This window comes from Antedon bifida, chromosome 9 (assembly GCF_963402885.1).
Source record: "Antedon bifida chromosome 9, ecAntBifi1.1, whole genome shotgun sequence".
Taxonomy (NCBI): domain Eukaryota; kingdom Metazoa; phylum Echinodermata; class Crinoidea; order Comatulida; family Antedonidae; genus Antedon; species Antedon bifida.
In genome coordinates, this window is record NC_136234.1 from 2,284,627 (window position 1) to 2,308,608 (window position 23,982).

The 23,982-nt window shown below is 34.3% G+C and overlaps 3 protein-coding genes across 4 annotated transcripts; 1 reads left to right on the forward strand and 2 right to left on the reverse strand.

Annotated features, from left to right (window-relative positions):
* Positions 1-1,983: 1,983 nt before the first annotated feature.
* On the reverse strand, positions 1,984-9,322 carry LOC144851989 (ankyrin repeat and EF-hand domain-containing protein 1-like). Its single transcript, XM_078709667.1, has 7 exons — positions 8,517-9,322; positions 7,253-7,452; positions 6,150-6,423; positions 4,973-5,795; positions 3,752-3,978; positions 3,169-3,374; positions 1,984-2,940 (listed from the first exon to the last, which is right to left on the reverse strand). Exons 1-7 carry the CDS (start codon positions 8,860-8,862, stop codon positions 2,656-2,658), a joined length of 2,361 nt encoding a protein of 786 aa, XP_078565793.1. The 5' UTR covers positions 8,863-9,322; the 3' UTR covers positions 1,984-2,655.
* A 1,199-nt stretch (positions 9,323-10,521) lies between these two features.
* LOC144852091 (cytochrome c oxidase subunit 7A2-like, mitochondrial) lies at positions 10,522-13,569 on the reverse strand. 2 transcript variants are annotated; one of them, XM_078709797.1, is made up of 5 exons: positions 13,404-13,569; positions 12,866-13,018; positions 12,003-12,686; positions 11,505-11,603; positions 10,522-11,128 (listed from the first exon to the last, which is right to left on the reverse strand). In XM_078709797.1, the coding sequence occupies exons 1-3, from the start codon at positions 13,473-13,475 to the stop codon at positions 12,552-12,554; spliced, it is 360 nt and encodes a 119-aa protein (XP_078565923.1). In that variant the 5' UTR covers positions 13,476-13,569; the 3' UTR covers positions 10,522-11,128; positions 11,505-11,603; positions 12,003-12,551. The 2 variants fall into 2 exon arrangements, with proteins under 2 accessions (XP_078565923.1, XP_078565922.1); XM_078709796.1 differs by having other exon boundaries at positions 10,522-11,349.
* A 206-nt stretch (positions 13,570-13,775) lies between these two features.
* Positions 13,776-22,487, forward strand: LOC144851406 (coiled-coil domain-containing protein 170-like). Its single transcript, XM_078708839.1, has 10 exons — positions 13,776-14,091; positions 14,239-14,309; positions 14,494-14,542; positions 17,471-17,602; positions 17,726-18,103; positions 18,375-18,560; positions 18,743-19,045; positions 19,480-19,680; positions 19,871-20,287; positions 20,576-22,487. Exons 1-10 carry the CDS (start codon positions 13,852-13,854, stop codon positions 21,086-21,088), a joined length of 2,490 nt encoding a protein of 829 aa, XP_078564965.1. The 5' UTR covers positions 13,776-13,851; the 3' UTR covers positions 21,089-22,487.
* Positions 22,488-23,982: the final 1,495 nt, after the last annotated feature.

Genomic DNA, 23,982 nt, shown 5'->3' on the forward strand with positions numbered 1-23,982 from the left:
ATGGTAGTGATATGACATCATCATGTCCATGTATGGGCACATCACATTTTTTTGTCACATAAAGTTTGATAGTGTAGACGAGGCTTTATGAAGGATAGGAGATGTTCAATTTAAAATATCTCAATGCTCATAAATGACTGGCATAGTTATTTTTTTACATGTATTGCTTTGTATTTACAAATGCAGTAGAACCTCTATTAAGGGGACACCTTGGGGACCCAAAACTGTCCCCTTAGGAGTGTCTCTTAAATAGGGGCTGGCTGTGGTGTTGTTGAATATATTGCCCTTGTTAGACTGTTTCATAAGGATGGTTTCCCTTGATATGGTGACCCCTGAATAGGGCTGTCCCCTGAATAGGGCTGTCCCCTGAATAGGGAGTGTCCCCTGAATAGGGCTGTCCACTGAATAGGGGGGGGGGGGGGGAGCATGAATAGGGCTGACCCCTGAGTAGGTGTGTCCCAGGGCTCTGCTGTCTATGAATACTGTACTGTAGTTTGATGAAAGAACTTTCTTTATTATTTAATGTAAATAAAACTGTTCTAATTTCACCTTTTTAAAACTTTAATTTCAAAAACAACCAAAGAAGAGAATGTAATTTTTAAACTGTATAAATGATGGGAATATAATACTGCTATGAAATACTTATTAATGACTAATTATGTACAATATAATGCTACTGTAATAATTAATTCGTTGTTAATATTAAATATTTTCACTTATTTTATTAAACTTGTGTATATAATCAAGATGTTTGAAGGCCCTTTAAAAAAAATAAAATATTTTAGTCCCATTGCTACAAATAACATAACATAACATACACCACTTAAGTGAGATATTTCAATTCATATTTAAGAATTGGTAGAAGAATGTGTAGATTTTAAGGGTGTTTCTCTTAGCTTAATTGTAAATGGTTAATAATGCCTACTCTAATGATTATAATATGTTTATGGTATCTGTTTATTCGCTTTTAATTGTTTGTTAATTATTATTATAATTAATATATTGTCAAATTCAATTACTGTTTTAGTATTCCCAAACACACACTTATTAATTGTTGACAAGTGACTTACCTGCCCTAATTTGTTGTTCTATTAACACCACAACATGGAAAATGTGTTCTGACAAAAAACTACGATCTGTGTACATATATTAAGTTTCACCAATGATGCCTGTAGAACATATATGTTTCACTAGTAACGCAATGTTGCGTTTTAAAAATAATCTATTATACATAGCATTACGGTACGGTAACGCAATAATGCGTTTAAATTGGTATTTAAATAACCGATGTTAAGTTGTTTGTTATAGTCACCAAGTAACGCGAATACGTTTTAAAATGTTACTGCAACGCGATAATGCGTTTAAAATGATAATTGTGACAAACGATTTTGTTCTATGTTCATTATTTAAACGCGATATTGCGTTTCTATTTTGATAAATGGTACTTTCACCAGGTATTGGAAACACAGTTGACGCTTGTAACTATCTATAGGTCTAATAGAACTTAGTTTTATGACTAGCTACCAAAGTGTTAAAGTGTTTATATTATTATTATTATTTTCCTTTCTCGTAGAAACAAAAAATAAAATGCTTATTGAAAAAAAAAGTAATACTATTTTTGTCTGTAAACTTTTGTTTGATGCGTTGTTGGGTCACAGATGTGTGTGCTCATGTCATAAGAGTATAGACCTATATATGGACTGAAAAAAGCACTGTCATTCTTATTGTTGTAAAACTCGCATTCAATATCCATTGCGTGGTGTAAAGCATTTTTTTAAACCCGTGCATTTATCATCGCATGGTGGTGATTTATAGACGGCAGCTGCTCCCTAAAGCTCTGTCTACACTATCAAACTAGTTTGACAAAAAAAGAGTGATGAGCCCAAATATGGTAGTGATATTTCCAAATATGGTAGTGATATGACATCATCATGTCATATAATGGGCACATCACATTTGTTGTCACATAAAGTTTGATAGTGTAGACAAGGTTTAAGCCTTCAATCAAAAGAACAACAATGTATAGTTTTTAAATTATGTTTTATTGTACAGTAAACAATACAATGTATAAATTGGCGGTGGGTGTTTTAACTATTTCTCTGTCGTCTGGTTTTCCCTAATAAATTCGTAAAATAAATGATTTATATTTCAACACAGAGGGCCCACTCTTCTATTTTGACAAAGTGGTAATGCATAACAGGAAATCGAGACACAATACTTTTTTTAAAATAAAGCTGTTTAGATTATAGCACAGGACCAAAAATGGTTTAAATAAATCGCCTTGCCAACTTGTTCAAACGGTATATGCCTAATCGCTATCGGAGTTAATATAGTGCTTCAGTCGGTTTAACTTTAAAACGTGTGAAACAACTTATCGGAGTTACGTCGGAGCTGGATAACGATAGAGAGATTGGATCAGTGTGAACACGGCTTTTAAATATTAAGACGATAGGCCTGGGCTAATGTTATACAGTACATTATCGGGTTTTTAAAGTATCGTCACACTGATCGTATACGATTTATAAGTACAATTGTTCGTACGTTAACACATCGCGCCGTGATTGGTCAAACCACATGTGTTGCGCTTATGTCCTTGCGTTTCGTCTTAGTACAAGTTTCTGTGATGATGTTATGGGTGCAAGATTTACCCCAAATTTAATCATCTTCTGAATCTACGCCTCCAAGTTCCTCTGATCTTTTCATAAAATGTTGTCTGAGTGGCATTTTGAAATCGGGAAAGTCGACACCGTCTCCAAATCGCATCCGTTTTTGTTCTTTCTTGACTAGTAGTTCGCGTGTATTAGCTTGGTGAGTCCATATTTTAAGAGGGACGTACGTAATATCTTCAACATGTTCGATACCCGCAGCCATGGCGGATGCCGCACGTAGTACGGACCCCTTCCTCTCGCGAGGACTGTGGTTGGGTGATTGATCCAAAAACTGTAATGAGATAAGATATTTAATTGGAAAATTGTTTTGTAACAGTGTATATTATAACTGCTGGATTGGTATTCACAAAATGGTACGGTTACACAAACCGAGAACCGGTAACAATGTTGTAGGCGTATCAACAATAAAGGAAAACAGTGCCCCTCCCCTGCCCACAATCCCTCGCCAACAACTATCGCATACAGGTCAGAGGAGGTTAAGTGAATTTTCAAAACTTACCGTCTGTTGGGCTGTCAGTCCCCCTTGGGGCAATGGGGGTACTGAGCTTGACCGTGTTTGTCCCTTTTTCACGCCTTTTGCACTTTTCTTCCCCTTTTTCTTTTTCCCGCCGTCTTTCGGCTTTGGCAGACTATCAAACTTCTCCTGCACGATCTGTAAAACCCTAGGATCAGCCCACCATTTTGCAATATCAAGTGCCGTATCGCCTGTTGAATAATAATCAAAATATGTAATGTAATTCGTCCAGATATAATGATGATATTGTTGACCATAAATGAGTATGTCACGTGGACATAGTATGTTTGGTCAGCAACATCTGAATATGTATGGCACGCTCGGAACGACAAACATTGCGTGTAAACTAGAAACGGATCGAAATGACGTATGACATCAATTCGAAGAACAACTACTTGAACATTATTTTCAAGAACATCAAGGTAAGCTGCTAATTAGCTATTTGTACACGCGCGTTTAAATGGTGATGAGAATGGTATGTTGTTTTGTACGCTCGCGTCGACATTGTGTCCAAGTGAGGAGGTCACTGAAGAAATAAGAGTTACGCAGCACTATAAAATGTTTTTACCTTTTCTGTTTTCAATCTGTACATTGCATCCTCGATCAATGAGGTACTTGGTAATTTCAGGGCTTGATATTTGAATGGCCCTCATGAGTGCTGTTCCACCGTTCATCGCCCGTGCGTTGATATCGGCCCCTTTTTCTAACATCATTATCACAAGATCGAGTTGTCCCGATAACGTTGCGTGATGCAATGGCGTCCATTTAAAATTGTCGCACGCATTCACATTGGCTCTGTATTAATACAAAAAAAGAAGAAAAAAGAAAGTGAGTATGCGTTCGTATTAAAATGATTTTCAACGTTCTTGTTCCGCCCAGCCGTGCTATAAAAGGACATTAAACATGGTAACCATAGTAATAACAAATTGACTGTTGCATATTAAATGTCAATGTTCGATGAGAACAGGAAATAAGATATCGACAGGTTATTGTTGCCTAACGTCATTATAATATAAGTATATCGATCTTTCTGCTTTTTCAAAGCTCACTTTAATTCAATCAATCTATGTAATATTTCCTCATATAGAACGTTCAAATATTAATTCAAGTTATCATTAAACAGTGTCTATGAGGTATATCGTTATTGTTGATTGATTTCAATCGATTAAGTAACCCGATTTTATAATTAATAATGTACGGTAGTCAGTCAGTGTTTGTTTTGAACGTATAGACCCAGCTCACTGCTGGCTAGGAGGTATATATTGGAACCATGGAGGAATCCTTGATAGGACCAGGTTTCTAAAGGTTCTCCGCAAAGCAAGCGAGTTGACCAATGACAAGCGACGGTTTGAATAATCCATCGCCTGAGGTTGGTCAAATTACTTCGTTGCGTCCTAGTGGGAACCAAGCTTAAGAGAAAATATCGTCAATTACAAGATTAGGAAAAACTCAAGGACGTAACGCAACGTAAAGCGTGGTTCCCACTAGTGACGCAACGTAACCAACTTACGCAACGTAAGAACATGCCCTTCCGATAATGTGTTTGCCCCGCCTGTGTGAAATATCAAATTTGCGATGTTTGCAGTACTATTGCGTCGTCGGTTCCCACTTGTGATTACGCAATACAGCACTTTGCGTCAAAACGTCTTTGCGTTACGTTGCGTCGCTAGTGGGAACCACGCTTTAGTGATTATGACCAATCACAAGTGATCACTCGTGTTTGCGCCTAACGTCATTGCATCGCGTCTCTAGTGGGAACCAAGCTCCACTACCGCCAATTACTACTTACCCCCTATCAAGTAGAAACTGTGCCACTGTCTTATTGCCCTGAGCACATGCCACCATCAATGGTGTCTTATAATATTTATCCCGAGTGTCAATCGGTCTCCCTTTGTTGTAAGCAATACTCAGGCTTTCACAATCTCCCAATTTAGCAGCTTCATTTAAGTTGATATACGTCTTGTCAGGAGTGTGTAGATACCAAGCCGAATCATCCTGAATAGGATGGTCTGGTGGCACGTCTCTCGTGAACCTCCCCGTGTCCGTAAATGGAACGTGTCGAGATATGAGATGTTCTGGAGGCTCACCAAACTCGGTTCTCTCTCCATTCGGACCGATACATATTGGCATCGGTACTTTAGTTTTGCCTTTCTTTTTCTTTCCCTTCTTTCCTTTTTTGCCTTTCTTTTCTTTTTTCTCAAACGCAGACATTAAGTATGTTTTGTGAACGTATTTCTTTCCTGATAGAAACTCTGTGTAATTTATAAAACCTTCTTTATTTTTATCGTGCGCAAGGTACAAAGTTTTAAAATCTTCTTCGTCAACAGGAGCGTCTAGATCATTTAATACCTCGAGAAACTGTTCCCTTGTAATTCTCTGTTCATCGTCTTTATCAAGGTCCTCAAACCTGTCTTTGAGAGTAGTCTGTCGTTCAATACTCCAATCATAAAGCCTGATGGCCCATGGTTCTGTGGGTGGCTTCCCACCTCCTTGTATTTTCTTTGACAGTTTTTCAGCCTTGCGACATTCTTTCATAGCTTCTTTTGATTCACTGCTTTTTGCCAATACCTTTGGAAGCATACCATCGTCATTTTTGGTATTTGCCCGACAACCTGTTCCACAAAAAATACATCAACTAGATCAACGCATTGGAATAATTTGATTGAAATAATATTTTACAATTATGAAAACGAAGCAAAAGGCAGACAACTAAAGCTATAGGTTCCCACGCAACGCAAGGACGTAAGCACGGTGGAAGTCATTTGACCAATCAAATTGATTAAGCTACAATCACACTTGTTCCGTTTAGTTTATATAGTTATATAGAATAAATAGTAGCTTGAGATGATCAACTAACACGCGCCACGTCATTGCTTTGCGTCCCCGGTGGGAAGAAACCAGTTCTCGACCATTTGGCAGCAGCAGAGCAAAAAACATCTTATGACAAAATAAAAGCATAAGCTTACCACGTTGACTTAAAAACTTGCAACAATTAGCAAAACCACCGGCCGCAGCAAAATGTATCGGCGTATTACCAATGACGTCAACCGTACCCAGATCAGCATTGAAAGACGATAGCACCTTTAAAATGTCAAAGTGACCCTTCTTAGCCGCCAGGTGGGCGGCGGTGCACTTGTCCTTATCCACCGCATTTACCTGGCCTCCCTTTTGGAGTATTTGTTTGACCACTGGAATACTCCCGCTTGATGCTGCGGCCATTAGGGCTGTACGACCTGAATTCTACAAAAGGGAAATATGCGGTATTAGTATTACAAGACATTAATGTGTTGTATGGCTTAAAACTTAAACCGCAAGGACGTGTAAGCGCAACTCAAGCAATTGGACCAATCACAGGCGATGAATTATTCCAACTGTCGCGTGTCATTAGTCAATTCGCTAGCGTTGTATTTACGTCCTTGCGTTGTATCCTAGTGTGAACCACACTTAAGGCATCGTATTCATGTTAAATTTAATTTTATGGTAGACCATTAAGATGGTTAGTTTCAACGTTTTGTTATGTATGTTGTCTTTTGTTGGGCCTACTTTATCGATATTTAACGAGAACTACATTAAAAGGACTTAGAGAATGTATTAACATTCGCTTTTGAGATCATTATAACATCATCATCGTGCGATTACCGACTCAAGTTGTTGTTTCATGGGGATAGGTGTTTGATAGTAGGTTAATCTTTTGAGGCGGAACAGAACATTACGACAAACATATTGTGTTAATGTTAAGAAGACTAGATTCGACTTAATGTATTATTAAAGCATGGTTCCCGCGTACTAGGACGCTTGCGTTGCGTTCACGTCATTACGTTGCATCAACGTTTTAGGCCTACTGTACCGTAGTTAGTACCCGGGTATGTTTTGATGGGTAGAAAACAACTTATCTGGGCCGGCATTTTATTAAGTCTGAACAGGCCTTTAAATCTAAGTCCATTATCGACTACGGTCTTTTTTACATAACGTCATTAACAACAATTGACTTAATTCGAATGTGATAGTTTTTGAATGTAAGAGTCTTTATTTTTATGGGTAAACTTTTTTTATCATCCTGAAAACAAACCTTATGTTGACATTCAGCGTCAGCATTATGATCCAGAAGCAATAGGCATATTTCTTGGTTTTCTAGAGCTTCTTCGCAGGCCAACATAAACACTGGAGTACCATCGTTGGATTTACTGTCGCACTCTGCACCATGCTTGATCGCCATCTCCGTACATCTAACATGTCGACTTGTCGGTAAAATACAATAGAATAGGATACCTATAGGAAGAAGAAATTTGGTCTGGAGTATTAGAAACTAACAGAAAACACAATAAACGACACCTTTCTTGGTTCCTCTGGTGAATAAGGGGTTAACTGTAAGGCCCACTGTTGTTACACATCACTGTACTTTTTTAAAAACCCAGTACTTTCCGTGTATATAGACAGTAGCAATAGGTGGAAAGGAATAGACAGTGAACATAACGTGACCCATGGGAGGAATACTGTATGGTTAAGCTGGGTTCATGACGCAACGTAGTGTCATATAGAGATGCGCAGAGTGGATCCAGCGCATCCTGATTGGTCAAAGTGCGGTGTTCTTACGTACGTGCTTGCGTTGCGTCCAGTGGGAACCAAATTAGACCAATTCATCATCCTATGGTTTGAACGGTCTTTGCGGTATCTCCTACCTTGTTGTACAAGGTGCTATAAATTTTACATTAAACATATTCAATGAAACACGTCTGAATGACCGAGTACAATTTGTTACAAAGTCCACGATTTTAGTTATTCAGTGAATCACCATGACTACACGGTAAAATTAGCTAGCAGATGTATCATTATTATCGTCTTTTTAACTGCTGTTTTTAATACCATTGCACAGTATATAACATAAGATATAATCGTTATTTAATATCCTATTTAAATTGTAATGAATATCTAGAGGTGTTATTGGATTGCATTATTATGTCCGTTATTATTCTACATCACTTATCGGTTTTGTTAGGTTTAATTTTATTGCTATATGTTGCTATGGTTGCATACGCAATTTTTATTTAGACTGTTGGTTATAAAGGCTGCTGTATTTCTAAACATGAATGCTATGTTGAATATCGTATACAGTAATACTTCGATTGTTTGTAACAATTTGTTTTGTTGATTGAATAACTATTCCAGGACACCCCTTATTGAAGGGACTGTGAAAAGAATAGGGTCACTGTCAATGTTATCTACATTCAGTAAGCAACCCTTGGTCAAGGGGAAAAGTTTGTTGGGTCTTAAAGGTGTCTCCTTCCTGTATTAGGAAAGTAGGTCAATTGTATTTAAAATAATATATTTATTACCTTTTCCATCAATGTCTTTAATCTTCATATCTGAAGTGGCGTTGCATAAGATGTCTAGTGTCTGTATGTGGCCATACTCTGCAGCCCTCATTGCCGCCGTCCGTCCCTTAAGATCCGTGACATTAGGGTGAGCCCCAAGTGACAATAAGAACCTCGTCATGTCTTCATCGTTAGCCTTGGCAGCCAAATGAATCGCAGTATCTCCTTCATTGGGTTCACTGTAGTTGATTAGATGCTGTACTCCGTGTGAACAGAGCTTTTCTATCTGATCAGTGTCCTTAGTGCGAACGCACTGCAAGAGTTTATGTATTTGGAGAACCTCCAGTCTTGTCTGAGCAACTGGCATTTTACTTTTTGTAGCTTTGTAGACAGCAAACAAGAAACGTTTATTATAAAACGACCATGTGAGTTCAATAAATATTCGCCCCCGTCACTACCCTTGTACACTCCACAGAATCCAGATGATTTATGGGTTAAAAAATAGTAATTTTGCGTTCGTTATTGAAACATTTTTTCTCAAAACACCTGCTTCGTAAAATATCTAGTTGGAGAGACGATACAACAGGTTGTTTTCTATATACACGATAAAAATAGAATGTTACCGGCTGTAGGCCGACGTGACGACGACGCTACAAATTGCACCTTTCCATTCTTATAACGCCTGCTGTAGCTTCCTGGAGACAAATTAAATACTTCTTTCTCATTCAGCGTCATGAAATTTAAATACGATTGGAAACGAGTACACTATACTGTATATTTTTCCTGTCTAGAATTGATTGTGAACTTCGATCGCATTATTACCACGACCCACCGTTCGTCTAGTACTTAACGTCAATTGTGATCACTGTTGCTATGGTAGCTATACACAAGGTGTGATTTGCGTATCAATAGGGTCCTGTATACAGAACCTTTTCTTTATCTGTAGCGGGTCACTGATTTTTATTTACACACTATTCATTCACTGATACATAATTCAATGTCCGATAAATTAAAATTCATAGGCCCATGATACCAAAAATGTCCGACGAATGCAACGGATCATAAGGGAGAACATTAGTAGGAGGCCATTGCAACCATAATATTCCATCGTGTCCCATTTATGACCCCTATTATACATTCCCCTGTGTATTACCTGACTTGGTAGTTAAGAGCCATAAAACAATATATTACAGTATTCATAAGGAAACAATAATATTGGTAACAAGCACATTAGTGACTGGATTATGATTCTTTTTTGTTGCCATGTTTAGTGAAGCAATTTGATAGGCAAGGCGGACCCAGGGATGTTGCCCAGGCAACACCCTTAATTTCATACTAAATGGTTTTTTCTGGCACTAAATAAAAATGTTGATCCTATTTCATTGTATATACTGTAATCAGGGACGTATAAAAATAAGTGACGTAATATCCATATAACGTTATAGAAGTAGAGGGCTGAAAAGAGAATATTTGTAAAGAATAATCATCAATACCGTGCACAATGTATCGGCTGTCAGCGGATTATTTTTTTTAGCATACGAATACATTTCTGACAGACTAGTTGCTTGTGGATTGTGTGCGGTATTGTTGACTGCTGTTTAATCTTACGCTGCCTGTCAATTTACAATGGTTCTTCTTTCCAACCATGGACTTCTATAATGTTAATGGTTATTATATGATGAAGTGGGATCTCAATTTTAACTTAGTGGCAGAAAAAAACGTTTAGTAGGAAATTACCGGGCAACCGCCCCTGAATATAGTGATAGTTGTGCGAGTGACCAACACCCATGTGTTCCCAAAAGATTACAGTACTGTGTACGTACATCAGTATGTTATAACAGTAGTTAGCGTAGAGCCCCTCCTTTGAGACACCCCTATTAAGGGGACACTTTCACATGAAATGAATGGGGATACAATGTACTAACACTATGGTCAATTTCTATTCAAGGGACACTATCTTGAGTCCACAAAGTATTTCATTAATAGGAGTTCTAACTGTAGTTGAATAAAACACAAAATAATGCAATTTAAATTGTAAAGAAACTCTTTATTTTATTCTTTTTCACATTCAACCAATAAGCAGCTTTGCTTGTTATTGTCTCTATTTAATTATTATTTAGCCCAATTGTAATATTAAATTTGTAATTGCTTAAACTCAGAACTTGCTTCATACAGGTATGTATTGTTGTATAAGATACAGTTTGGTGAAACAGTTTAAAAACAAAGTTATTAGTCCACAATTCTATTAATCTATTAACGATAATTATGCTTTGTTTAATTTGTCCTTTTGGTGAAAAAAATCGCAGATGAATTTTTTTTTTATGCTTGATCATATTCCTGATTTCTGAAGTATGATAGTCAGTTGTTTTCCATTTTTGCTTCTTTCCATTTAGTTTGTGTAAATTGTTCAAGAGCATTTCTGATGTTAGTAATTCAAGTTTTGTACATCGTCGTATTAATCTGTATAATCATTTCACAACTTCCTGTGTTTCTGTTTTCTTCTTTCCGTAGTTCAGATAGAACATAGTTACACCGAGTGATGCAGTTAGAACAACAAGTGTCATGCTATATAAACTTCTTCCCAACGCCTCCAATTTGCTAGGTTGTTCATGCGCCCCATAATTTTTCGAACTCTGAATCAGTAAACAGCAAAACATTTTTTTTTTATAACCAGCTAATAATTGTAGAACAAATCAAATCTATGTGTATCAAGCAGTGTCTATTTCTTCATAATTAGTTGGGATAAACCATAAAAAGCATAACAGGCTGAACCAAATGTAAAAGCCATGGTGAGGTACGTGAAGGTTAGGTCCATGGGACCACCCTTTAGATGTATTGGTTTGCCATTATTTTCCTGTGAAGTCAAATGAATCAAGGTATTAAAATATATTTTTAAAATGGCATTTAAAAACCCTGTCTTTTTTTGTGTCAATAAAAATAAGTTAAATTCATTGAAAAAGTACCATTTTAAAGTATTTTTGGCTTCATTAATAAATTATATTTATTTACCTGGAAACGTATTTGATTTCTCTTAACTTTAGCAATATCAAAACATTTAGAAGATGTCGATAGATTGGCCCTTGCACGAGGAATAAGACTCCTTGCGCTCTGTAAAAAAAACACAAATCATTTTTCTACAATTCAATTTTTATAGGAATTGAAAGACAGGCCAGTAATCTAGGCCTACTAGCCTAGTAATTTATTTAGATTATTGAAATTAATAAAGTAATGACGTTATCTAAGCCTTCTAGGAAAGAAAGGATTTCAGGAATGCTAGGCCTCTGGCCCAGGCCTATACCGGTCTGAGTGTGAGACAACCTGCCACAACCAGACCAACTCCGCCACGCAGACCATGTATGGAGAGCACCAAACGAGTTCTAGTTTATAGGCCTAGACTACTACATCTGTATAGGGCGAGACCCGCAAAACGTGTGATTGCCTAATCAATTTTTAAAATGTTGTATTCATAAACTAGATATTGGTCGAAGTTTATACATCAAAACATACCAAAATCCTATTCATTTTTTAACTAGAGATTGCTCTAACTGGTGAAGAAGAATCTGCGAAAGAATACTCTCTCAACAAAGATGGCGGAAGTACAACTGTAGAGGGCGTAATCAAATTTCTTTACCAAACAAATCCTTACTACATACGTACCGGTATTGTACAATATTACAATGTTTCTTACGTTCTCAAAATATTATTTCAAAATGATTTGTACCAAAAAGTATGTAAAAAATGTTTTTTTTCCTCCTCAGAGTCGTATCAAGCAGTGCCACAAATGGAATAAATCTTTAATTTATTTTGCTGTCACAGTAATTAATTGAATTGAAAAGCCATAAGTTAAACTTTATACTGTGTATCATTTATTGCAATTTGGTAATGTAGTAAACATTGTCACATTTCTTGTCTTCTAATCTGTACACCACATACAGCCAGCAAATCATTGGCCTCCAACATTTCACATTTTTGTATTGTGTTATACTGTAATAAACTGACATCCATTCATAATTCTATAGTTCATGAAATGTTAAATAAATCTGTAAATTATATTGTTTATTTTTTGTTTATAAGTTTGCCAAGTTGAAATAATGCATAAACACAAGAACATAGAGTAAATCCAGCAGTGAACATGAAGGTGACTCGATCTCTGGTTCCTCGCTTTAAATGTACTGGAACTCCGTCTTTTGCCTGAGAGAGAGAAAAAGGTAATTTAAACAACTTTATATAAAACAATGAATTATTTGATAATCATCAACAAAATAAATCTCCTGACAATGTCTTTTACTAGAAAAGAAGAGAGGTCTATTTTTATTTTTTTTCAATTCATTTTATTTTTTAAAAAGCCATAAAATTGAACTTGTCTTTACCTGAAATATTGGCCACTGTTCATAAACTCTATTTCTAACAAGACTTCCAAATATCTGATCTCCTCCAAGAGGGCTGTGTGGAACTGGAGGTGGCATTGGTTTAACAGCCCATTGTATCTTTGGAGGGTCAACCACTTTTAGCCTTTGAATACCCTACAGTACAGTAAAAGAAAATTGTTAAAAGAAATCTAGAATTTAGTTTTTAGATAAAAATAAAACCCAACCAAATAAATAAATGCTTATTTTATATTATAATATGAATTTGAAGTTATTCATTTTATTTTAATAAAATATATTATTATATGATGATATTTCTTCTGTTACTTGCTTTACGACGTTGAGAAGCTGCCTAACAGTAACAGTAACATACATGAAACTGTACTGAAAAGGCTAGGCCCTACAAAAACACCCCCTAGCTAGGGCTCGGGCTAGCCTAGAGACTCCGTGATGTGACGTGTTTGGATGCACATTTAGGCTAGGCCTAGCCTAGGCTGGCCCTAGAAAGTAGTATAACTTTACAATAGAGCTCATCACTGACCTCAGGGTTGTAAGCAAATTGTGGCGTACTAGGAGCTAATTTTCCAGTGGATGTATTGTATCTGAAAGCCATGTTAATTTTGTAAAATCAATGAAAATAATGATAAAAACGAACGTAGCGATAGAAAAATTCTAATCGCTCGAAATCTACCGCCACCTACACAAAGTGTTGAGAGAGATAGCCTTAATAACCAGACAGCAAAATTATATATGGAAAAAGAGACTAGGCCAATCAATCAATTATACAAATTTCACGTGTAAAATGTAGAGGGTGCTCTTTAATGTTTATTTTTTGTTTTGTTGCCCATGCCAACATTGTTTTGACATAACAATAAAATCGTTTCGTAACCCACATTGTTATGTTGGTAATCATTTGATTTCTCCTACTGTGCGTACATGTGCGTTCACAATATTGTATAAGAGTTTTTGACACATTAAACAATTTTGAAATGTCGTATTTAGGGAAGGACAGGCACGATGGTTTGCCAAAATTAAATGGGCACAGAGCTGTGGACCGCAACTTGACTCTTTTGGAAGATGAAATCGAAAGGCTACGTTGCAGTCGCTCAGCCCCGGCTGGAGGACGTACAGGCAGTCGACCCAGTAGTCCAGGGCTTGGGCTTAGCTCTGGTAGTCCATTTGGAAGCCCTCAACCTAGTGGATTTCAATCGAAGAAAATGATGCAAGATGTAAGTACTCAAAAAAACAACAACAATACATTATTCAATTATTATTAAATTATTAATATTAAATTTAATTATTGTTTTGATTTCTTTTTCATAGTATAGATAGAAACAATTAATCATATTTTTTTTTTCTTTTTACATTTATTACAGTTACATGATCAAGTTAAACTTTACAAAACAGAACTTGAGAAGAAAGATAAGCTTATTCAGGATTTATCACGGTAAGTTTGATCAGATTTCAATTTTTAACTAATTAAAAAACTATACTCAATCTTAAAGTCTGCAATTAAACACGGCAAATGGCATCATATAATAAACAATTCAATATTTAATTAGTAATAATGTAGTTAATTGAAAGATACAAATAAATAAACTAAATTTCTTTTTATGTATAATTTTTTTTAGTGTTGATTCAGCTCCATATAGAAAAGTGCATTTTAGTGCAGAAGACAAGGTAGGTGTCATGCTATTATTAGTATTATTACATTATGATGCAAGTAGACATTACATATATTTTTAAGATGTGATACATGTGAAAACACTTACCATAAATTTAAACCAACTTATAATAGATATTATTGAGGATTTGTAAAAATAAAAAAAAAAAAATTATAATTCTTTATTTTAGATAAGTAGTAATTATTAAAGATGTACAGTAATTGTCCCCCAAAAACAAGAAAATGAAGATTAATTAAATCAGGCTTTGAATAGGTTATTTTGTAGTTTTAATAAAGTAAATTACTTCTGTAGAAAAAAAAATGAAAACAAAATATGTTTTCACTTTAAAATGACAAAAAACTGTTACATTCAACCAAAACTAAGTTGATTATTTTTTGCTTAAAATTACAGTTTTTCAGGACAATACATCTTTAATTAATATTTGGTAATTATATAAAAAATGTAATTATAATTGACTAAAAAATATATTATTTCAATCAAACAAAAAAAATAAATGATGAAAAATATTAATTATCATTTTACTGTAAATAGCTTCATACTTAAATAGCAGTATTTTATTGTATGTTTTAAATAATGATGAACAAATATTACTCTACTAATATTATACCATAATTACATTTTGCATAGAAATAGCAGTATTTTACTACTGTATATTTTAAATCCTTTAAACACAATTGCTCATTGTATATGCTAGCGTCAGTAGATACACGATACAAGAACTCATCAATTACTACTGACATTACAACAAGATGTAATTCATCGCAACTTTCTTCATTGATCTACGATTATTTTCCACATCAGTAATTGACAAAGCTTTTACTCGCTGTTGTAAAACTCAACTCTGTTTTATTATGAACACACTGTTAGTGTTACCATTAGCAACGGTCACGCCTAATTAGGTACAGCCCGATAGAGACTATTATCGCTGATAGATAGTAGGTAGTTAATTATCATATTGTGTTGATTTAACAATCAAGGTATTAAAGAAATCATCAATATTAATAATTATTTTAGCTCTATAGTCAGGACAGTGAATAAGAATAATATAAAAAATAATATTTAGAACGATAAAATAAAACACTGCTCATCTATTGAAGAATATTTTTTTTAATTTTTCAATATTATTTATATAATTATTTTTCTTATTGGTTTAATTTCAATTAATTTGAAAAATTGTTTAATAAATGAAACTTATATACATGAAAACTGACAATAAATGAATATGTAAGTTGATCACATTTTAAATTTATAATATAAATAAATAAATATATTTATATATAAATTATAGACAGGTAAAAAATGTAAAAAAAATATATCAATATATTTGGCCTTTAAGTGATAGAAGTAAAAAATAAATGAACAAATTAGACTGATAATATTGATTGATACAGCCCCTTTAAATGACTAATATCTTTCTGTTCTCAATATTCTTTTCAGATTATATTTCTATACAATGTATTCTTGACATTTATTCATTTTATTAACTTGATCAGTTTTCACTGCACACGTGCACAGCATGCGTCAGCAGTTACCTTAACACACTCTACATAATCATTTTCATATTTTTCATTCGTGATCAACAATAATCCTTCGCCTCTCAAAGGAATTTTGTATTTAAGACTCTGAATAATTTATTACACACTTAGAAACATACATTGGATGTTATTGTTAGGAAAAACAGTGAACAATCTGTCTGATATTTTATATTAATTTTGATCATGTTATTATTTAATAATTAAATATGAAACTATATCATAGTAAGTAGTTTAATAATAAAAACTATTATTTATATACACTATCGGTCCTTAAACTGCAAATCTTTTATTTATCAAATTGTACTGAAATATTATTTAAAACTGAAATGATCTTTTCCAATAAATGGAATGATGAATAAAAAATAATAATTATATATTTAAGCAATAAATTATATTCCTATATTTAATAAATGTGGGCATCCTCTGTTGACTGTTATAGCAAAATAATGTTATTTATATTATATTATATTAATTTATTGAATTTCTATATCAATTTAAAATAGATAAAGAATTTATGCCATTGAATTATTGGTTTACCATACAAATCACCTAGGCAACCAAAATAAATGAAACATTTACATGATCAGTGTGTGGAATGGTTGATGAGATATGCGAGGGTGTACATGAACATATCATGAGGTTTAATGTGCTGTTAACATTGATTTTACATACATTAATATTCTTAAGAGTGTCTGCTAGGAATCTGTGATTATTTTATTGTTATATTGACTGTGCTGTGTGCTGTTTTGTTCACGGTGCTTACAAAAGAGAATATTACGCAAAACAAGATGAACAAATTGAATTGCCTTTTTTAAAATCTGATTTTAGAAATAATTTACTATAGATATTTAAGTCTTTTCTTAATTCAAATAATTGACAAATCTAATCAAAATTGATATTGTATTTGTAGATTAAAAAAAATGTTCATCCCTTTAAAAAATATATAAATAATAATATAAATTACTTAAAAAACTTAACAAATTTAAAATTGAAATGTATTGTAGATTTAAAAATTGTTTTAAATGTCATCCACTTAAAAAAATTATTAACTAGATTTGAACTCGTAATTTTGACGAGTTAGTTACCTGCACAGCAAACGCCACAAGCACGTCATATGTTAGAATGTTGCGCACAGAAAAAGATTATGCCATTATGACCTGAAGTATATTTATGCCATCTACTTTGGGTCATTAAATACAGTATACATAGTACATGGATAACTAATAATTTAACAATAAATGTCACTTTCAACCTAAAATAATTTACAGTTCATATAAAATAACAATTTAAAAACTATAAACTGCAGTAACTGCAGTAGAATAACTTATAGTAATACATTTCTAATGTTTGTGTAAATTTTAAAATCAATTATTATTTTCTGTTTACAGATTTCAACAATTTATCCAACTGATGTTCTTGGTTCTCGTGATTATTTAAGTGACTCTCATCATCGTCATTCGGTTGACGTGTCGCGAGAAATAAGCGTGATGCAGTTACAGGTGGACCAGATGAAAGCTGAGGTAAGACCAATTACTACATAAACACAACTTTTGAGACGAGTAACGGGTGAACTGGTTCACATACTGTAACCTAATAATAATAGCCATAATAGCCAATTAGTCAATTGTATTTTTACCTTATAGACAAGAGATTACCAGAGTCGACTTAACTCACGCGATATTCAAATTGACGATCTAAAAGGTCAGGTGAGTGCGTACAAAGACAGCAGTGATCGTAATGCTGCCCTCGTGATCACTCTACAAACTCGCATCCAAGAGCTAAAGGACAAAACTGACGTGACAGTAAGAGGCGAGTTTGCTATCGGTACGTTGCAGAAGGAGAATAGTAATCTTCAGGAGAAGATTCTAGAGCTTGAGAGAAGAAATCGTAACCTCATCGAGGAACGAGAAGCAGCAGAGAGGAAACTAGAATCGTGGGACAGGCAGTTTCACAGTATATTTCTACAACTAAAAGATGTTGCATCTGTGGAGGATCGAACACCGGAATACATGGCATCAAGGGTACGTACAATTTGAATCATTAGTGCAGGTTTTCTTGATTGTGTGCTTATTTATTTGATTTGATAACCATTCTTCAAACCAACAAAAATTATCTATAAATTCATCAGTTCATGATTAATTCGTAAATTAAACATATTTCAGAAAAAAATTGCTGAATGGCTCAAGGGAAATTAAAAGCTGGAACGTCAGAAGTTTTTGTTTTAGGAGGATAACAAATTTCGGCTTAGTGCTAAATATTAAAATATAATAATTATAATTTCCTTTTTTTTAGATTAACGATGTCGTGCAAGAAAATCTGACATTGCGTGGAAAGGTCAGCTCTCTCTCCGAATCTGTCAACAGTTTGGAATTGGAATCAAAGGCTGGACGAGAGACTATTCATCGTCTTTCAGAAGAACTTACGAAAGGTCAGCGGCAGTCATCAACTTCACTGGTTACAAATGAAAGAATGCGATTGGTAGGTTCTTTCTGTTTTTTCTCTCTATTTTAAAATGCCTCCCAGGCATTTAATAGCCCTTTCACTTCATTTGAAGTTTATGCTAGTAAATGTGTTGACAGCCCTAGAGTTTTGCTAGTCATCCTTCACGACCCACAGGTTTCTATGACCAAAACATTACTAAATTTGATTTATAAATTTAGGAAAAAGAAACGGCAGTCCAAGCTAAAAAGGACCTTGAACGAGAAAATACCCTTCTTCGTGAACGATTTAATGCTGACAAGAAAGCATGGGAACTTACCCGAGAAGAGTTGAATCAACGTGAATCTCGTCTGAGTGAATATAGCCACGCTAAGTCATCGTTGGAGTTTGAATCTCAGGTAGCCAAAGCTGAACTGAAATCTTTTAAGGATTCGTTGGCTGCCTTGCTGTCTTGTGAGCCCACTGAGGAGGTTGTTAAAGGTCAAATTAAGAACATACATTCCACATCAAAGGAAAGACAAAGTGTAAGTTCTTTTAAATCATATTTTTGGCCATTTTTTGCTATTAAACTATAATATAGCAATATATATACAATTCACACAATCTTTTACCAATGGGGTAATAGTATTTTTATATTCCGCATGTCTGAATTCAATCAATCTAGGACTATGCTGTGATGTGTATTTTTTTAGGCCAACTATGTTGTTGTTTTGTGTCTAACTGCAACCTCTATCATAGAGGCGGAAGCCTCTATGATGGCGGAAGCTAATCTCTGAATAAAGTACAGTCTTCAGATCACCTTGGGCTATATTTTGAACTATGCTCCTCATCCCAATCAATATTTGTATACTGTATCATCTGCCATACTATACATAGCATATGACATAATCTACATATACCTGGTTAGACATTATGATAAGTTAATAATTAATGATTTTTTTGTTTTTTATTTTTACAGTTTATAGATGTACTTGAAGCGAAGGTTAAGAGTTTGTCAGAACAACTGCACAACCAAGTTGAACTGCATCACTCTACCATCCAACGAGCAAAGGAGGCAGAGGATAACCTGGGAGACTTCAGGTTCAGAATTAGAACAATGGAAGATGATCTGAACACTGGTGACGTACTGAAAGACACTATCCGTGCTGAGCGCAAGAAGGTGAATATTCATTTAAAGTGAATTTATCTAGCTTTCAAATATTGATTATTGTTCATTGCTCATTGAAGAACACATTTTGTTTGTGAACGAACCTCCATTTCAAAATAAAGATATTTACAAAATTTATTATTGTCTATTTATATGCAACCAAGGTTAATGAACCATATTCATATTTTTATCTACTTTACAGTACATGGCTTTCATCGAAAAGATATGCAGAGTCCTAAAGATGGACGTAATCGCTCTGGACGTCGGGTTTGACCTTTGCACCGACGCAGTTCTGGCACGAGCTGAACAGGTGATGCGCAAAGAAGTGGATACAATTACAGATAAAACAACTCATGTTTACAACTTGCAACGAAAGTTGAAAACGATGAAACAACAATTGGAGAGCAAAGACTTGCACATCGACCTGCTCAGGAAGAAGATTTGTACCCAGGACGAAGGTCTGTTAGGGAGGTCAACGTTGGAAAAAGAAAAGGATGACATTGTTATGGGTCAGAAAAAACTTCAGAAGGAGAATGACCGTCTTCGAGGTCAACTTGGTTCTGCCAGACAGGTCATTCTTGAGCTGAAAGCAAAATTAATGGAGATTGGCGAAATTAAGGTATTTTTAACATATTGTTTTTCTCATATTTGGTTAATTTAATTTTATTAACAAAACAAAATCAAGATGGAGATAGAAATAAATTGATATTTGTATAATTTGCAGAGCTACACTACCTCATACGGTACATACAATATATTGAATAACCCAAGAAAGTTAATGTAAATTTATGTAAAACTGTAAATGTATATTTTTCTAGCAGAACTTAACATTTGCATGTTAACCATTTAATCGTTTGTATTTATGTCAGGAAATTGAAATATACGTCTTTTTATTTGTTTCGTTTAGTCTACAAACCTTGCGCAGGGAGACCATATAGACGCCCTTTGCAAAGAGTTAACCAAACTGGAAAAGACGAAAGAAAGACAAGCACGTAAAATAGCTGGAATGAAAAACGAGATTGAATTCACGGAACAAGAAGCAAGCGATAAAAGATTCCATGCCGACCGATCAGTGACTGCTCTCATGGAGGAGTTACGTGCAACGAAAGCACTCCTTGCTGACATGCAGCAACGAGAGAAGCAGCTGCTTGACTTCCGTCAGGTAATATCGCGTATGCTGGGCCTGGACGTCACCTTACTCTCTGTGCCTGATTATGAGATTATCACACGCTTAGAAAAAATTATCCAGGCGCATCACTCACACTCTCTCACGTCACACACTTTGGATCGAAGCCTTGGTCAAATGGATTCAGGATTTCGAGAAGGTTATACTGGAGCTGTTGATGCGCCCAGGAGGTCAAGAACAAGATCTCTTTCGCCATCAAGACGTCAGCGACTTCACCAAGTTGAAACATATTAAGACATGATGTAATTAAGATTAAAACACGAAAATAGATTTGTGTTGGATCTTTGGTTAGTGAGACGCTGCTTAATGTATTTTAGTAAGTAACATGCAGGTCAAAGGTCAGAGTTTTATGGCTGTTTCAAAACTGAAATAGAGTCAGTTATTTAAATGGTAAAGTAATGTTTAAAAGCAATGTGTGTTGAAATTCTATACAGTATAGACGATGGCTTATAATATAGAGACCTTTTGTTTTCACAGCATGCCACTAGACTATGGTACACGCCAAGTAAAATTTATTCTGCACATGCTCAGATACATACTGTATGAGTTTAACTTAAGCTGAATAGTTGCGTGTCATGAAAACATAGGTCACTATTAACAATTGTGTGTGGAATTTTAGATGCTTTATAAGTAAAAGTGTGCATATAAGTTTTAACATGTAATCTACTATATAACAGGTAACAATAACATAGAAGATATTGTAGATATTCAGTTTTAATATATTGTAGATTTTATTCATTATTTTTAACTGACTGAAAAGGGTAAATTCTATCATTTTTTCGGTAACACTCAACGAAACCTAAAAGAATATGCACTGCATTGCCAACTGGGTGAGGATAATGAATTGAACTTTTACTAGTGATTTAGAAGAAAAACTGTTAGAAAACAACTCTTTATGAAAACATAGACCGTGTAGAAAGTATTTATTATACTTAAAAAAAACCCTGAGGATAATTAATAAGTTGTTATCCGCCAATCGCCTTTTGTGTGTGAATGACTTAAGCTTTAGTGTTAGTTGATTGATATCAGTAAGTTCATTAATGTCATATGTACAATACATGCAAATCCCTATTTTGATATGAATGTTGTTTATTAGTGTACATTATTTACAAACCAGGGTAGCAAAGCAACATTTACATATTTACTGACTGGCCTACAAAATCTAAAAAGAATAATATTATGTGATTGTAGGTGTTAGATTCTACAATTTGTTATTTGAGCAAGACGAGTAAAGTAAAATACCTCTTTTTGGACACCCCCATTCGGTGGAAACACTCCTATTATGCGGACACTTTCCCATGCAATAACGAACATGGGGGAAATATATATGTTTTATCAGCACAGTAATTCAAGAGATGCTATTATGGGAACAATTTCCGGTTAAAAACGAACAAAGGGAAATATTATATTTTAACACTACGCCCAATCCATATTCAGTGACATTGTTTTGTGTCCCCTTAATAGAGGCTGTACTGTATTGTTATTTGTATCATTTTTTCTTGCAGCATTATTTCTCAATTACAGACATAAATGAGAATATATTATCTTATGTGATTTTAAATTCATATAGTTTGTATATCTTATCTATTATTGGTAGAATGTATACATTAAATTGATGTCATTCTTAAGTAAACCTCCTTGGAAAATTCATAGAATATATTGATTTTTAATTTACAGAATTCAATTTTAATGCTTAAGAATTATGAAAACTCAATATTTTGGCAATTCTGCATGCCAAAAAATGATGGTCGAAATTTGGCCGATTTTTTGAAAAATCTCTGTACTATAGTGTACAGTAATTTTGTCGAACAATTACCAAAATATCGTCTTTTCAAAATACGTTTACGAAATTTTCGAAAAATGGCCAATTTCCGACCCTTTTATTTTTTGACATAACTGGTTACTATAGCATAATAAACATGCGCAGAGTCGAATAATGTGTTCTGCGCATGTCAATTATGCTATAGTACAGGGAAATTTTCGAAAAATGGCCAATTTCCGACCCTTTTATTTGTTGACATAACTGGTTACTATAGCATAATAAACATGCGCAGAGTCGAATAATGTGTTCTGCGCATGTCAATTATGCTATAGTAACTAGTTTTATCGAAAAATAAAAAGGTAGAAATTTGGCCATTTCTGGAAAAAATCCCTGTACTATAGTACAGGGAAATTTTCGAAAAATTGCCAATTTTCGACCCTTTTATTTTTTGACATAACTGGTTACTATAGCATTATAAACATGCGCAGAGTCGAATAATGTGTTCTGCGCATGTAAATTATGCTATAGTAACTAGTGTGATCGAAAAATAAAAAGGTCGAAATTTGGCCATTTTTAGAAAGAATCCCTGCGCAATAGTACAGGGAAATTTTCGAAAAATGGCCAATTTTCGACCCTTTTATTTTTTGACATAACTTACTATACATAATAAACATGCGCATAGTCGAATAATGTGTTCTGCGCATGTTAATTATGCTATAGTAACTAGTTTTATCGAAAAATAAAAACGTCGAAATTTCCCCTTTTTTTGAAAAAATTCCTGTACTATAGTACAGGGAAATTTACGAAAAATGGCCAATTTTCGACCCTTTTATTTTTTGACATAACTGGTTAATATAGCATTATAAACATGCGCAGAGTCGAATAATGTGTTCTGCGCATGTCAATTCTGCTATAGTAACTAGTTTTATCGTAAAATAAAAAGGTCGAAATTTCCCCTTTTTTGGAAAAAATCCCTGTACTAATAGTACAGGAAAATTTACGAAAAATGGCCAATTTTCGACCCATTTATTTTTTGACATAACAACTGGTTACTATAACATAATAAACATGCGCATAGTCGAATAATGTGTTCTGCGCATGTTAATTATGCTATAGTAACTAGTTTTATCGTAAAATAAAAAGGTCGAAATTTCCCCTTTTTTGGAAAAAATCCCTGTACTATAGTACAGGAAAATTTTTGAAAAATGGCCAATTTTCAACCCTTTTATTTTTTGACATAACTGGTTACTATAGCATTATAAACATGCGTAGAGTCGAATAATGTGCTCTGCGCATGTCAATTATGCTATAGTAACTAGTTCGATCGAAAAATAAAAAGGTCGAAATTTGGCCATTTTTGGAAAGA

Coding starts and splice junctions, on each gene's coding strand:
- LOC144851989 (XM_078709667.1), bottom strand. CDS start 8,862: ATGCCAGTTGCTCAGACAAGACTGGAGGTTCTCCAAATACATAAACTC. Junction 3,979..4,972: donor CAGTTTCTACTTGATAGGGG/GTAAGTAGTAAT, acceptor GTATTAATACAG/AGCCAATGTGAATGCGTGCG. Junction 3,375..3,751: donor ACAGATTGAAAACAGAAAAG/GTAAAAACATTT, acceptor ATTATTCAACAG/GCGATACGGCACTTGATATT.
- LOC144851406 (XM_078708839.1), top strand. CDS start 13,852: ATGTCGTATTTAGGGAAGGACAGGCACGATGGTTTGCCAAAATTAAAT. Junction 17,603..17,725: donor TGGACCAGATGAAAGCTGAG/GTAAGACCAATT, acceptor TTTACCTTATAG/ACAAGAGATTACCAGAGTCG. Junction 18,104..18,374: donor CGGAATACATGGCATCAAGG/GTACGTACAATT, acceptor CCTTTTTTTTAG/ATTAACGATGTCGTGCAAGA.
- LOC144852091 (XM_078709797.1), bottom strand. CDS start 13,475: ATGGCTTTCAGATACAATACATCCACTGGAAAATTAGCTCCTAGTACG. Junction 13,019..13,403: donor AATTTGCTTACAACCCTGAG/GTCAGTGATGAG, acceptor ACTGTACTGTAG/GGTATTCAAAGGCTAAAAGT. Junction 12,687..12,865: donor AACAGTGGCCAATATTTCAG/GTAAAGACAAGT, acceptor TCTCTCTCTCAG/GCAAAAGACGGAGTTCCAGT.